Here is a 16,275-nt window from a genome sequence, read left to right as displayed (position 1 = left end):
AGGGGCTAAAATATGTGCTTTCAAATGCACCTAAATTTTCATGAACTCAAGCGAACTTTCAAATCTGTGTTATGTGACGCTTGTATTTAAATCGAAAGTAAAAAAATGTGTAGGTATTTTAAAACGTCGTTCACAAAAGTTGTCATGTAATTTATGTTCAGGTAAGTTTCTGATCAATGGACAAAGTTTTGTTTTGTTGCAAGGCAGACAATAGTGAGTCTGACAATACGTTATTGGCACAAATTATAAATGGTAATGATCGAATTATGGACAAGTAGCTGCGAAAACGTTTTGAAAAGGCAGTGTCTGCGCGTATCCGCATGCGGGTACGAATAGTCAAATTGCCGGTCTTGGCTGCGCGTACCCACATCCGGTTTTCTATTAAAATGCCGTCGGATCGGGAATGAAACGTGAAATATGTATGGAATTTGTTGCAATTAGCAAATAAATTGATTAAAACTACTCAGAATTTTTATAAATATACACGTATATATATTGGTCCTACTAAAAAGCGCCCGGGAGCGCCCGGGAAATGAAAAAGCGCTCGGGGAAAAGAAAAAGCGCCCGGAGAAAAAAAATTAGCGCCCGGGAGAAGAAAATAATAATATTTTATAACAATATTCTTTTTCCTTAAAAAATAACTAATCATTAATTGCTTGTTGTGTCCTTAATATAAATGGGGATATGTACGATGCTACATCTAAAGTGTTGTTGTACTTTTACATTTTAAATTTTAAAATTGTATACTAAAGTAAGTAAATAAATATAAACAAGAGTATATAGAAGAATCATGAAAGACATTGTCCTCGATCAAAATGTATATTTTGTTACTAAAAATAATCGGTGCCTGAGGTCTAATATTTTCGCAACTGCATGGTGAACACTTTTTTTTTACAGATGCTGAGATAGATTTATTATATCTTTTTATAAAACTAAAACTGTTTCAATGGCTATGGTTATCAGGGTTTTAATGCTTAGACTTAAATTTTAACCATGCTTTTTACCCCCTTGTTTTAACTACGGTACATATCGTTTTTGAAAAACATGTCTTTTGATGTCTTATACATGTTATAAATCTTCCGCATAAACTGTGATCCATTATTATCAGTCTTTCAAAATAGTATTCATATATTATTGTTAAAATTGAAATATTCATACTTGTTTTTGTGCTTTATTACAAACCTGTATATATTATCTGAATTGGCAAATTACTTGTCTAAAAAAAAAAAAAAATCAATTTTCATAACTTAACAAAGGTGTCTCATGCCAATAAAATATACATATATTTTCCCCGGGCGCTTTTTCTGTTCCCCGGGCGCTATATTTTCTTCTCCGGGCGCTTTTTCTTCACCCGGGCGCTCCCGGGCGCATTTTAGTAGGACCCATATATATAGGTAAGTGAACAGTTTTTTCTCAGTTAGTAAATATTCTTAAAATGGAAGAGAGTGATATTATAACTGCAGACTTATCATGAAAACAGCACACTGAATGACGTTATATCCAAAAAAACAATGTCAATAACCTTCTTGATGTTTCTCTTATAAACAATAAAAAATTTGATGTAAAGGTAAACCTCCAGCGCATTAAAAAATATTTTACCACTGAAGTTTGAAAACAACTAAAAATAAAGATCACAGAAAGAAGGGAAACATGCGACTGGATATGTATAAAGTGTAAAAAAAACCTACACGATCATGACTCTTTGGCATGTGATTGCTGTTTAGACTGGCATTATTTGAAATTCGCAGGGTTGAAACCTGTGCCAAAACAATCATATTGGATATGTAAAATTTGTTCCAAATCTTAATTAGTTACATGAATCTTTTATAATTGGTTTAAATTGATATTATTACTTGCATCTTTAATTTTTATAAACTCAAGCTTTAATTTTAGTAGTTTGATATATTTTAAAATTTCAGTTTCTGTTTTACATTTTACTAAAAGATTATTTTAAAAAATTAAAATATCATATGGGTATATTTTTAAATTATTAAAATTTTATTCTTAAAATTTTCATTTAAATTTTATAATAGTTTTAATTTCTATCATGTTTTTCTTTTACAGGGACTGTACAGTTTCATTTTCCATTATTGTGTATTTAATTTTGCAATGTTTATTATGTATCATTATTTAATAAATACAATTTGAAAATTGTATTTATTAAATAAATTTTAAAATTTTTCATACTCTTCACTCGTCTTACGCGAAATCCCCATGTTATCGATAGTTTCTGTATATATTTCACGTTTCATTCCCGGTCCGATGGCATTTTAATAGAAAACCGGATGTGGGTACGCGCAACCAAGACTGGCAATTTGACTATTCGTACCCGCATGCGGGTACGCGCAGACACTGCCTTTTGAAAATTTGTTTTGCCATGCTCGGGTCAGTCTTTTCACCACCGCACACCACAAAAGACCACAAACCCTTAAAAAAACCAGAAATGTTTCACTATACAACAATAAAATCAATTAAATAACGTAATATAATATCCATTTCTCATGTTTTTCATATTATTATGTGCATTTATAGTGCTTATTAATAAAGTTGAGAATCAAATTTAAAAGAAAACGCTGCCGGACCATCAATAGTTTTTCTGGATTAACCGGCATTGTCTGTATTTCATTGTGCATGTATATTATTAGATATATATCTTATGGTCTTTACTTTTCAATTATTAGAAATAAATTGTTCAAATAAGTTAAAACATTTTATTTAATGTGAAATTATCACAATAGTTATATAAAAAAAAAAATGTTGGACATGAAAGTGTATTGATCTGACAACAGCCCTGAAAGACTGTTCTTTGGGGGTTCTTAATGTTATCATCTCGTATCAATTTTTGTATATGTATGTAGAAACATATCCATCCTCGTCAGATAAAGATGAAAACAATATATGTTTCCAGTTTTTGGAGAAAAAAATAATTTGTTTTTGACCCTGAGAAAAAAAAATTGTTTGTTTCACCCTCAGCCATATGTCAGCTGCCACTATATGTAATACTAAAATTGAAAGAAAAAAATAGTTTTCCACTTGTCGCCAAAAAAATAGTTTGGTTTTTGCCGAGTTTGTCCAGAAAAAAAATCCATAGCCCCCCCCCCCTAGAAAATCAAATGGTTGCTGTCTAATGAACAACTATTGCAAAACATTAAATAATTTTTCGTTTGCCCCCTTTCACAATCGTACCTGTTTATAAAAGGTTTTGTGCTGGTAAAGTTTTTAATCAGGCTTTAGTACATGTTGTAAGTTAGTTTATAGTGTACATGGTGTATTGCTATGAAAAATAGATATTTTTTTTCTGTTTTAAAATATTAAAGTGATATTCTTAAAACTTAAACAGATTTCATGTTTTGATTTATTTTAAATTTTAAGAAATGAATAAGGAATATTATCATGATGATCAAAGATTTTTAAATGCAACATAGTTTGTAACGTTCATTTGGATAACCACACCAATTCTTATGGCACCAATGAACAGACGATGTATGACAAATTTTAAATGTGATTTGACGCTGTTTTCTGTCATATTTATTAGAATGGAGATAACAATATTGTATTCTAAGCTGATCCTCTCCTGTTAAAGATATTGCATTTTTGTTATATCTTCATTTTCATGTTTATTATTGTTATGTTTCTTATATTTTTTTATGTCTTGTACAATGTTATTTTTACTATATATAGATATATGTCTTTTATATTGAACTCATCAGTCTTCAAAATCATGACTTGATCTTTCATTACTTTGAACCCGAATCTGTTTGAAAAAAATAGGGTCAGAACCAGTACGCTTTCTGCGAGAAAAAAAAACAAGATACAAGGGTTTCAATGCATAAAAAACAATTGTATAAAAAAAAGAAATGACAAATCATGAGCAAAATAAACCGTTTTACAGACAAACAAACACAAAACATGACACTGATACTGAAAACCAAATAATGAGCATACAGTCTGACAGTAATGCCCAACAATGAAATGTATAAAAGTTTTTTTGTGATAAAAATATTTATGCAGATTATTATCATGATAATCATACTAATCATGGGTAAGCTGATTTAGTAATTTTTTAACTCTATTTTTCTTCTTCAGAGTTTTTCTGTAACCTATACAATGAAAACGACATTTGGCCAAGTAGTGATAGGTCCTCCAGGATGTGGTAAGACAACCTACTGTCATGGAATGTCACAATTCCTTACTCAGCTCGGTAGAGAGGTTGCTGTCATCAATTTAGATCCAGCCAATGACAGTCTCCCATACAACTGTGCTTTGGACATTTCAGATCTGATTACTTTATCTGATGTTATGGACACGTTAAAGTTAGGTCCTAATGGTGGACTGCTATACTGCATAGAATATCTTGAGAAGAATATAGACTGGTTTGAAAAAGAACTGAAGAAATTGGAGGGCAAATATTTATTGTTTGATTTTCCTGGACAAGTTGAATTATATACACATCACAATGCTGTGAGAAATGTTCTCCAAAAACTTCAGAAATGGGATTGTCGTCTGGTTGCAGTCCACCTAGTTGATTCACACTATTGTAGTGACTCATCAAAATTCATTTCAGTCTTATTAACATCATTATCCACCATGTTACAAATAGAACTACCGCATGTGAATGTTTTATCCAAGTGTGATTTGATAGAGAAGTTTGGAAAGCTATCATTTAACCTTGACTTTTATACTGAAGTCCTTGACCTTCATTACTTATTGGATGATTTTAAGGTTTGTATTCTATTGGAACATAGAGGATGAAGTTCAAAAAGAACTGTTATAGCTAATCATAATGGTTACCGATAATGCTTGAAAAAAAATTTCCCCTCCTTATCAATCATGATAATAGACGCAAGATAGAAAGTTTTGTTTTATAAAAATGTATTTATGAAATTTTTTATTTTAACAGAAATTGATGTTTTTACAGTACACTATTGTCATGATTGTACATTTGTGCAAGGAATTGTGGCAAAATAATTAAAAAAAATTAATTCACTTTTCCCATTTGACAATGTTTGAATGGTTTTACAAATGTAAATTTTGGAAATCTTTATAGCTTGCTGTTCTGTGTTGAACACCATATTTGACCTATAATGTTTAACTTTTACAAATTATGACTTGGATGAGAGAGTTGTCTCATTGGTACTCATACTATATCTTCTAATATCTACTTATAAAATCAATATAAACATAGTGAAGCTGGTATGCTTTGAAAATCTTAGCAGAAGGGTTTAACTAGAAGATATGTATTTTTTGCTATTAAACATCTTTTTTATTATGTTTTTTTTTACAGTATTATCATGATTATTAAAAGGAAAAGTTAATTTATTTCAGGAAAGTCAAGATGTACAGAAATATAAGAAATTAAATTCAGCCCTTATAGATATTATTGAGGAATATAGTTTGGTATCATTTGTACCACTGTTTGTAGAGGTAAGGGGATACTACTATAGTCTGGTACCATTGTTTGTAGAGTTTAGGGGAGATAGATATAGTCTGCTATCATTAAATTTTGTACCATTGTTTCTAGAGTTAAGGGAATATAGCATGTATAGCTAAAGTCTGGTATCATATAAATTTGTAATATTGTTTGTAGAGTTAAGGGACAGTAGCTAGTTTGGTATCATTGGTACCATTTTTGTTAAGCCTTCGACTTTAGTCGAAAAAGCGAGACATAGCAATCTTACATTCTGTCGGCGTCATCATCATCGTTGGTGTCAGTGGCGGCTTCCACAAATATTCACTCTGTGGGTAAAGTTTTTAAAATGTTAATAACTTTCTTAAACTATCCTGGGTTTGTACCAAACTTGGACAGAAGCTTGTTAATGATCATAAGATAGTATCCAGAAGTAAATTTTGTGAAAATAAAATTCCATTTTTTCCGTATTTCACATATAAATGGACTTAGTTTTTCTGCTGGGAAATATAAAATTCACTCTGTGGTTAAAAGTTTTTAGAATTTTGATAACTTTCTTAAACTATCCTGGGTTTGTACCAAACTTGGACAGAAGCTTGTTTATAGAAGATGGTATCCAGAAGTAAATTCGGTAAAAAAATAAATCCATTTGTTCCGTATTTTACTTTTATTAGACTTAAAATTTTAATAACTTTCTTCATCTTCGCTAGCCAAGGGTTATGATCCACTCCCGTTCTCTTCACCCTTGGTGGATTGAGATAGAATTTTGGAGACACAAGGTAAGGATTTTGATTGGTTGCAGTAGAAACTCACTGCATCCAATCAAAAAGTGCCTATAACATGATCATGTGTAGATGTAGAAAGTGTTTGTAAACAATTGCCACATGTAATGATGTTTATTGTGCAACAATTCTTTACATCACTAAACATACGACTATATTTAGTGACAACTTGAATGTTTTTAATCAACTAATAGAAGTTCCTGTGTATGTTTCTTGCACAAATGCATGAATATATGTTGACGTATATTTTCGTTTCTGGCTTTACCAAGTGTATAGAATCTAGACGCTACCGTGTTTTTACCTCCAAATTGAAGAGTTCAAGTGCTACTATTGGTATAGAATAATGTATTCGGAATGGATGTGACTTTAATCTTCTGATAGATGGCGCAACATTGATATCACAAATGTTAGCTCAATCTGCCAAGGGTGAAGAGAACGGGAGGGGATCTTAACCCTTGGCTAGCGAAGATGAACTTTCTAATACTATTTTTGATTGTACCACACTTGGACAGAAGCTTGTTTAAGATAAAAAAAATAGTTTCAAGAGGAATATTTTAATTGATTTATTTCCTCATTTTTGTTTAGCCTGCGATTAACAGAAAAAGTAGGCGAGACACTGGGTTCTGTGGAACCCTTACTAATATTTTGTGGAAGAAAGGGGAGATAAATACTATTTGTACCATTTGGTATTAACATGTTAAACGTTTTTTAAAATAAGTAATGTTTTATTTGCCAGTTAATTTCTGATGAGTTTATTCCTTAAAAAATTATATTCAATGAAATTTATAAAATGTTGCTGAATTCTACCGGCATACATAAAGGCATCAAGTGCTGATCAAGGACTTTTAAAAATAGAGGCTCTCTAGAAAGTCAATATTTGGAGCTATATTTGTAAAATGTCTGTGCATTTATAATATTCATCACTAAATAGGGAAGGCCAGGCTCTATGGAACCCTATCCTTGATTGGCTTGGGACATTACATGTATATCACACCATGCATAGAGGTTGAAAGTACCTAATATTTCCTTTTCAGGAGAAGGAGAGTATGTTGCGTATGTTGAAACAAGTTGACAAAGCCAATGGATATGTATTTGGTGATACAGAGGAACGTAACATACAGACTCTATTATCATGTGCTGTTGGAGCAGAGTTTGAATATGAGAAGATCAAAGACATTAGAGAGAAATACATGGATACGGAGACAGCATGTGATAGTAGTGAACAAGATATAGATATTGATAGTTGATAAACATGGGTCGTTCTTGTTGAATATACCATTCATTGCAAATAAAAAATACAAGAATGCACATGCTGAAATGTCTTGCCTTCTTTACTAACCATTGCTATTATATTGATAGTCCTAAATATAAAGCTTTACTACAACTATCACATCAACTTAACATGATCCAAGAAAATGAGGTCAAGGTCAGATAAACCAAATGAAAAATACATGTACACCTTACAATCATTAAAATACACTAGATATAGTTGACCTTAATTGCTTAAAGTTAAGAAAAAGACTTAACCAAGAAAACTAAAAATTGACCAATGAACCATAAAATGAGGTCAAGGTCAGATGAATCATGCCAGGCAGACATGTTCACCTTACAATCAATACATGTAATAGATATAGTTGACCTATTCCTTATAGTATCTAGATAACAAACTTAACCGTGAAAACTCAACATTGACCAATGAACCACCAACATGAGGTTAAGGTCAGATAATACCTGCCAGACAGACATATACAGCCTACAATACTTCCATACAACAAATATAGTTGGCCTATTGCTTATAGTTTAAAAAAAACTCAGACCAAAATACAAAAACTTATCACTGAGAAATGAACCCTGAAAATGAGGTCAAGGCCAAATAAAACCTACAAGACTGACATGTACATCATGCAATATTTCCATACACCAAATATAGTTGACCTATTGCATATAGTATTATAAAAAAAAGACCAAAATTCAAAAAATTAACTTTGACCACTGAAACATGAAATGAGGTCAAGGTCATAATTAACCTGACATTTGAACATGTAAACTCTACAATCATTCCATACACCAAATATAGTAGATCTATTGCATACAGTATAAGAAAAACAGACCAAAACACAAAAACTGAACTAGAACCACTGAACCATTAAAATGAGGTAAAGTTCAGATGACACCAGCTGCTAGTTGAACAAGTACACCTTACAATCTGTCCATCCACCAAATATACTAGATCTATTGTTTATAGTATCTGAAATATAGACTTCACCACCAAAACTTAACCTTGTTCACTGGTCCATGAAACGCAGTCAAGTGACATTTTGTTCAAGAATGGTTGACTTTCTGAAATTGTTTATTATCTCACTACTTATTTTATTGATTTTGTATTTAAATTGTGTCATGATATATCAAATTTATTGTGTTCACTCTACATTCATTTGTTTCTTTTCATGTCTTTTGATTGAGTTAAGCTATTTCAATTGATATTTTTTAGTATTTCTTTCTATGTTGTGATATTACATTATTGTTCCAGGTAAGGGTGAAGGTTGGTGCCATTTAAACCCGCTGCATTTTTTTGCACCTGTCCTAAGTCAGGAACCTAATGTTCAGTGGTTATCCTTTGTCTGTCACATGCCCATTGTCCTTGACCTCATTTTCATCGTTCAGTGGCTACTTGATAATAAAGTTAAGATTTTATTGTAATATTAATTTCTCTCTTATTTTGAGTAATAGGATAACTATATTTGATATGTGCATACCTTGCAAGTCCTCATAGATATTATAAGATGTGGTATGAATGCCAATCGACAACTCTCGATCCAAGGCATGATTTGTAAAAGTAAACCATTATAGGTCAAAGTACGGTTTTCAACACAGAGCCTTGGCTCACTCTGTAAAAATAAAGTTGAAGAGCATTGAGGACCCAAAATTCCAAAAAGTTGTGCCAAATACGGCTAAGGTAATCTATTTCTTGGATAAGAAAATCCTTAGTATTTCGAAAATTCAAAGATATATAAACAGGAATCTTTATACAAATGACCTTTAAGAATAAACATAATTGGTCGTCTTGATCTTCATGCACGGACTAAGTGTTCACGCTTATCGTTAAACACCCTGCAACAACTGCTAATATCAATACCAGAAATAATTGCATTGTTTCGGTGATTAAATTGCCTTCAATGAAGTTAAATTCTTGTACTTTTCCCGGTGTATATTACATATACCAAATCAGAAATACAACTTAAATGATCTAGAAAATGTTGAACTAAGAGCACAATAGCAGCTTATATTTCATATACCTTTATTTACTGTTGTCAGATGGTTTAAAATGATTTTATTTTCAATATCATCATGTTAATGAATGTACTTATTATAATATTCTTTAAAAAAAGATTTGCTAATACAGTGACAGGCAACCATTTTTGTTTGTAACTCGTAATTAAAAGCCAATTGAAAAATCAGAAGTGAAAAACTGTTTAATATATTATGCTGTTTTTCTGTACTGTCCTAAATAATTTTAGTTAATCTCTGTATTTTGAAGTTAACATGTCTAAATAAACTATTATATTAAATTGTATTTATGTATTTCGCTCTCTTCTTGAGTGTTTTTGTATTTATTTATACTGTATTCCCGTGATGTAATGTTCATTTTAGCGGTATATTTAACATTGCCACACAACCAGGTTTTACCCACTATTTTGTTTTCTCAAAATGTCCTATACCAGGTCAGGCATATGGCAGTTGTTACCTAATAGATCGTTTCTGTGTATGTTGCATTTACGTTTGTTTTTGTAGCACTTCAGTTTTTCTGTTGTTTCGTTTTTTTTTTGTTTTTTTTTTTTGTTTTTTTTTTATAGTTGATGTGTTTCCCTCTGTTTTAGTTTGTTTTCTCTCAATCGATTAATGACTTTTGAACAGCGGTATACTACTGATAGTTTTATTTATAAATGAAAATAACACTTAAAAATTTGGTAGCGCCTTTTGAATTAATCTTCATCAGCAATGTTGAAACAATCAACTTAAATAAAAAAAACCTTGAATGCAAGAGTACTTTTAAAATTGCACGAAGAGCTATATATGACGAAGAGAAAAATACATTTAAGGTCAAGATGACCTTTTCAGAGGGTGTTATAATATTTGTTTTTAAATATTTGTGAATTTTTCGATGGAGAATATAATTCATATTCAATTTTGAATTTGCAAATGTAAATGTTTCTTAACTTGAGTCGTATCGTGCATTGAGAAATATATACTTTAATGACTTTTAGAATGACTATTAAAGTATTTTTTAGAGTTATCAACGTAAAAGTAAAAGAAAACCAATACATATTTAACATTACGTACGTGACGGAAAACGAAACAGAGAAAGACACAACAAATTATTCATAGATTAATTTTAGGAGATTAAATCAAGTCCACTTATATATTTTTAAGTAACTTCACCGCGATGTTTGTTAAACACTTAAACATTAAACCCGGTTTTTACGCGAAATGTTACTTACCCTGGATTTTAATTTCATCAACTTCAAGTAAATATTAATTTGACTGTGATTTCCATGCAGTTTGTTCAAACTTCTAACCATTTGAACAGTTTGGTTTGATAAAACAAATCACAATTATGTCAGAATTTTGAATAAACAGCAATAGGAAGACACCAACACTTACAGACAAGTCACAGTAACGATGTAACTACATGACGGTATAATAATAGTAGCAGAAAAATCAACTGAAGCACATATTGCAACTTACAACATAAAAATTAAAATCACAAAAATACAATACTCCGAGAAAAATTCAAAACGGAAACACCCTTATCTAATGGCAAAATCAAAATTATAAAAAAATAACATTAAGTTTTTATTGTTTTTTCAAGTGCATTGATGTAACGTTGTCATAGGAAGCAAGTGCAGCTATAAATGATGCGATTGCTGAATTATAATGTGAAATAACTAAAAACCGAAATGATGATCCGTTATGCACATCATCAGGTAGTGTTATACAACTGTGATAATTGTCACTCATATAGATATACCCAGATATTTGGTTTACGATGATATAACTATTTCTTTCCATTTAATAATACACAAATGAAAAATATGTTCTAACCTAAAAACTGAAAGATAAAGGAAATCAGATAGCACTAGAGTTTAATTTGATTTTAGTTGATTCAATATTTGATACCGGGTATTCATGTATGTATTGAACTAATGTTGTTTTATTCTAACATAAGGTTTATACTCATTGCAAACTAAGCATTCCATAGTAAAACATTATTTGTTGGATGAGAGTAAACTTTATTTCCTTGTAAAGGGTTATTCCCGGTCAAGTGTATGAGGGTATGAACAACATCTCATTGATTCATTTGAAATGAAAGCGACCACGAGAACACAAATATTCGCTCTATATAGATAAAAGGTCAGTAAATTTTTAAGTATTTTGAGGGGGAAAAAAATGAAATTGATCATAATTATTTTTTGTTTCCGTTATCAGTTTCCACACATACATAATGTAAGTATTTAGATGTCAAGACAGATTAACTGTTATAGTAGTTACTTTCTTCCTTTATGCTATTGAGGCTCATTATAAATTTTATAATTCGCTACAAAGACAAGTATGTATGTATATTATTATACTGTAATAATTGTATTAGTCTTAGATGCATGATCATTTTTATTGTGGGTGTTGTACTAGCTGTCAGTTAGCCGACCGTGCAAGGGCTGTATAGCCAGTCAAGGTCGTTAAAAACTTCCATTTGTTGCTGTCAGTAACTACAAGTACTCTCAGATCTGTAGTAATTAAATGTTTTTTTGTTGTTTGGATGGACAAGTACCTGGCCACGTCCACTCTGTATTTTTGTTATTTGTACATGTATTTCTATTTGTATCCATCTGATGAGTTAAGCCTTTTTCAACTGATTTTATAGTTAGTTCTTATGTTGTACTGTTACACTACAATTCCAGGTTAGGGGAGAGTTGGGATCCCGCAAATATGTTTAACCCCGCCACATTCTGTACGTATGTGCCTTTCCCAAGACAGGAGCCTGTAATTCAGTGGTTGTGGTTTGTTGCTGTGTTACATATTTATTCTTCTTTTAGTTTTGTACATTAATGAGGCCGTTAGTTTTCTCGTTGGATTTTGTTTTTCATTTGTGATTTAAGGAACTTTTAAAGCTGACTATGCAGCATAGGCCTTGCTTATTGTTGAAGGCCGTACGGTGACATACATCTGTTAATTTCTGTGTCATTTGGTCTCCTGTGGAGAGTTGTCTCAATCAAAATCGTACCACATCTTCTTTTTATGTCATGACAATTTATGTACTTAACAGTACTAAATATATCAGAACTTTGTTCTCTTTATTATTTTCGTTTCTTTTTCGAGTATTAAAAATTACTGTTCATCTGTGAAAGATGTACAATTAACTTATTTTGATGTTCGTTATTGTTTTAACCTTTTCGAATATTTGTTTTTCAATAGACAATACAGAATATGGAAAACCAAATAAAGGAAGAGGTAGGGTATTTAAAAATAAAGATATGTTGTTTGTTAAATTCAGATCAATGTTATTGATAAATCATTGGTGATATTAAGTTCATTACAAGCCATTTACAGTGTAGTGCAATAAATGCAAATATAAGAAAATAAGCGTACAATGATTTTTCCAGTTTGAACAATAGACATGCTAGTTTTTCTTTCACATATCAATTTGCTAAGACTACTAATAAATGTTAATGCTTATGGGTATCTTTATTACTTTGAAAGAGGGACTAAAGATACCAGAGGGACAGTCAAATAAAGGCAACAGTAGTATACCGCTGTTCAAACTCATAAATCCATGGACAAAAAACAAAATCGGGGTAACAAACTAAAACTGACGGAAACGCATAAATATAAGAGGAGAACAACGACACAACACTACAATGTAACTAACACACACAGAAACGGACCAAGCATCAGACAAAATCCCACGAAAATAACAAATATAACATCAAAACCAAATACATGAATTTGAGATAGACAAGTACCGTGACACGTCTTATCGCAATGTCAATTTACACTCAAAAATAAGAGAAAACAAACGACGCAACGTTAAACTGTAACACACACAGAAACGAACTATAATATAACAATTGCCATGTTCCTGACTTGGTACAGGACATTTTTAAAGGAAAAAATGGTGGGTTGAACCTGGTTTTGTGGCATGCCAAACCTCGCACTTTAATGGCAATGTTAAATATAAACATAGAAATGACAACATAATATTACAGGACTACAATACAAATAAATAGGAAAACGTATTAGACAAAGAAACACATGATTAATGAATAACAAAAAGCATCAGGTTTAAAATTAAATACGCCAAAAACGCGCCTCGTCCACACAAGACTCACCAATGACGCCCAGATATAAAAGATCGAAAGCGAAAAAAAGTACAAAGTTGTACAGCACTGAAGATCAAAAGTTGAAAAAGGTTGTGTCAAATACGGCTAAGTTTGTATGCTTGGGATAAGAACATCCTAATTATTTAGAACAATTAATGCTATTACAAACAGTAAATTTTATCAAATGAATATAACAGATATACATAATGAAACTGAAGTATTAACTCATTCCATAAAACAAACACGAAGACATAATGAATGACCAACACAGAATAGACACATCCGACTCAGTCCAGGCCTCAACGCAGTAAATTATGAAAATGACGTCACACAAGACGATGAAAAGGCATTAAAAATTACGTCACATACGATGGTGAAAAGGGATTAAAAATTTGAACATATGAAATTTCTGAAACAGCAGAAAAATTACGTCACATATGAAAAACTATATCTCAAAAGTAAGATAGAATTAGGATTGATTAAAGATTAAAATAGAACTAAATACTGATATTGCATTTAAACACAATGCATATTGCAATACTTATTAATAGCAATTAACTATAATATGTATATGTGCAGTTTGTTATGAATCCAACTTCAAACTTAAATTATCGTACAGATTATGTTGACCAAAATTAAATCTAATAAATGACGGCGGTGATTAATTTTTGTTTCCATAACACATAAATATAATAGAAAAGACGTCAACACATTTGACAAAATCCGATGAGAATTACAAATATAACATTAAACATTTAAACTAAATACATGAGTTTGGGATAGACAAGTACCGTAACACGTCTTATAGTAATGCGAATTCACACTCAGCAAAACAGTCACAATCGGGAATAAGTCACGTTTGGTAATTAAAAGATTAGACGACATAATGACAAACCACAATCTACCATGTGGTAAAAATGTCCTTAGCTAGTTTGGTTAAACACACATCGTATGGATCCACCAATTCGTGATGGTGTCCATAAAATTTACGGAGTGTCAATTTTAATCTGTCCTCCTCATAACTTTGTTGGAGAAGTTTCTGCGTAAGTAGCACACTCCTGTATATGAAGTCCGTATAGTGTGAACAAGCACAAACTCATTAATAGAAAATAAACTGACAACGCCATGGCTAAAAATGAAAAAAGACAAACAGACAAACAATAGTACACATGACACAACATCAAAAACTAAAGAATAAGCAACACGAACCCCACCAAAAAAAAATTATGGGCGATCTCAAGTGCTCCGAAAGGGTAAGCAGATCCTGATGCATATGTGGCACCCGTCGTGTTGCTTATGTGATAAACAATCCGTTAAATAGTTTTTCCGGGTTTAAGAGATCCAGCCACTGGGTCATATATTATACCCAATCTTTTTTGAATCATTAATTATCTGCCCTGACTCGAAAGACTGCAAGACTCAAAACTCATGAAACGTCAATAAACCGTTGAATTGAGGACTTGACTTATTTTTGACCTTTAATATTTTACCTTTTCGGATGAAAACCATATTTTGTCACCAAAACAAAAAACTATCTGTAAACCCTTGGTTAATTTCAAGATTATGGCAAAATAACACCATATTTTTATGCCCCATTTATGGGCATTCCGTCCGTCCGTCCGTCTGTTCGCCCGTCCATTCGTCCGTTCGTCCCGCTTCAGGTTAAAGATTTTGGTCAAGGTAGTTTTTGATAAAGCTGAAATCCAATCAACTTGAAACTTAGTACACATGATCCTTATGATATGATCTTTCTAATTTTTAAGTCAAATTAAACTTTTGAACCCAATTTCACGGTCCACTAAACATAGAAAATGAAAGTGCGATTTACAGGTTAAAGTTTTTGGTCAAGGTAGTTTTTGATGAAGTTGAAGTCCAATCAACTTGAAACTTAGTACACATGTTCCCAATGATATATGTTTTATAATTTTAATGCCACATTAGAGATTTTCTCCCATTTTCACGGTCAACTGAACATATATAATGATAGTGCGGATGGGGCATCTGTGTACTGGGGACACATTCTTGTTTATTCATTGAAAGCAAGATATTGTGAAACTTCTAGTACAAATGGATATACGTGGTGCGTTGTTTGTGTTGGTAATTATATAATTTATATTTCATATAAGATCATTGCTATGAAACACACCATATATGAATTACATAAAACTCAAGCAGAAATATTGGACAAAATCACATCAAATAGGTATGTTTTTGCAATTTTGTACTTTTGAAGTGATAAACATGAATTTACCTTTGTTTGCTGTATATGATAAAGATAAAAATGCAGAATTAATGGATTTTCCAGCACTACAAAATATTTTTTTTAAATACAGTGTTAATTATCAATTTCATTATTCGACTCACAAGTGATATAGTCTGATTTTTTTTACATTTGTTAAAATTTAATATAAAACTTCACTATATGCAATTGTTCATTAAGTTTGAGGTATATGTTTTAGCACGAGTAGTACCTCAATGCTGGCTGTTGCCTCAAACAAATTTACACGTGAGTATATTTTATAACATTAACCGACACAATTTGATCTGGCAATTTCATAAAAAAATGTTTGTTAAAAATAAGTAAAATTTTCATTGCTTGGATACATTTTACTGTGGTCTTATAAATCGAGTAAAGGCAGAATTGTTAATTCGTTTTGCATTAATTACATTTTGGCGAGAACAAAAAAGTCCTTCACTCATTCACTTGAGA

General features: G+C 31.4%; 3 protein-coding genes across 7 annotated transcripts in view; all 3 read left to right on the top strand.

Annotated features, from left to right (window-relative positions):
• The window catches only part of LOC139518784 (uncharacterized), a 310,064-nt gene that overhangs the window by 105,187 nt on the left and 188,602 nt on the right, over window positions 1-16,275 (top strand). The window lies entirely within an intron of this gene.
• On the top strand, window positions 19-7,507 carry LOC139518792 (GPN-loop GTPase 2-like). 2 transcript variants are annotated; one of them, XM_071310355.1, is made up of 4 exons: window positions 19-109; window positions 4,087-4,722; window positions 5,326-5,424; window positions 7,224-7,507. In XM_071310355.1, the coding sequence occupies exons 1-4, from the start codon at window positions 41-43 to the stop codon at window positions 7,434-7,436; spliced, it is 1,017 nt and encodes a 338-aa protein (XP_071166456.1). In that variant the 5' UTR covers window positions 19-40; the 3' UTR covers window positions 7,437-7,507. The 2 variants fall into 2 exon arrangements, with proteins under 2 accessions (XP_071166456.1, XP_071166457.1); XM_071310356.1 differs by having other exon boundaries at window positions 50-161.
• LOC139518786 (uncharacterized) overlaps window positions 12,662-16,275 on the top strand; it is a 30,630-nt gene continuing 27,016 nt past the window's right edge. The window contains exons 1-3 of the mRNA XM_071310342.1: window positions 12,662-12,696; window positions 15,692-15,768; window positions 16,025-16,071. Of these exons, the coding sequence (XP_071166443.1) occupies window positions 12,673-12,696; window positions 15,692-15,768; window positions 16,025-16,071 (148 nt within the window). The 5' untranslated portion in view covers window positions 12,662-12,672. The remainder of the gene's footprint in view (window positions 12,697-15,691; window positions 15,769-16,024; window positions 16,072-16,275) is intronic.

Source organism: Mytilus edulis, chromosome 4 (genome assembly GCF_963676685.1).
Source record: "Mytilus edulis chromosome 4, xbMytEdul2.2, whole genome shotgun sequence".
NCBI classification, from domain to species: domain Eukaryota; kingdom Metazoa; phylum Mollusca; class Bivalvia; order Mytilida; family Mytilidae; genus Mytilus; species Mytilus edulis.
This window is presented reverse-complemented; position numbering and strand designations above follow the sequence as displayed.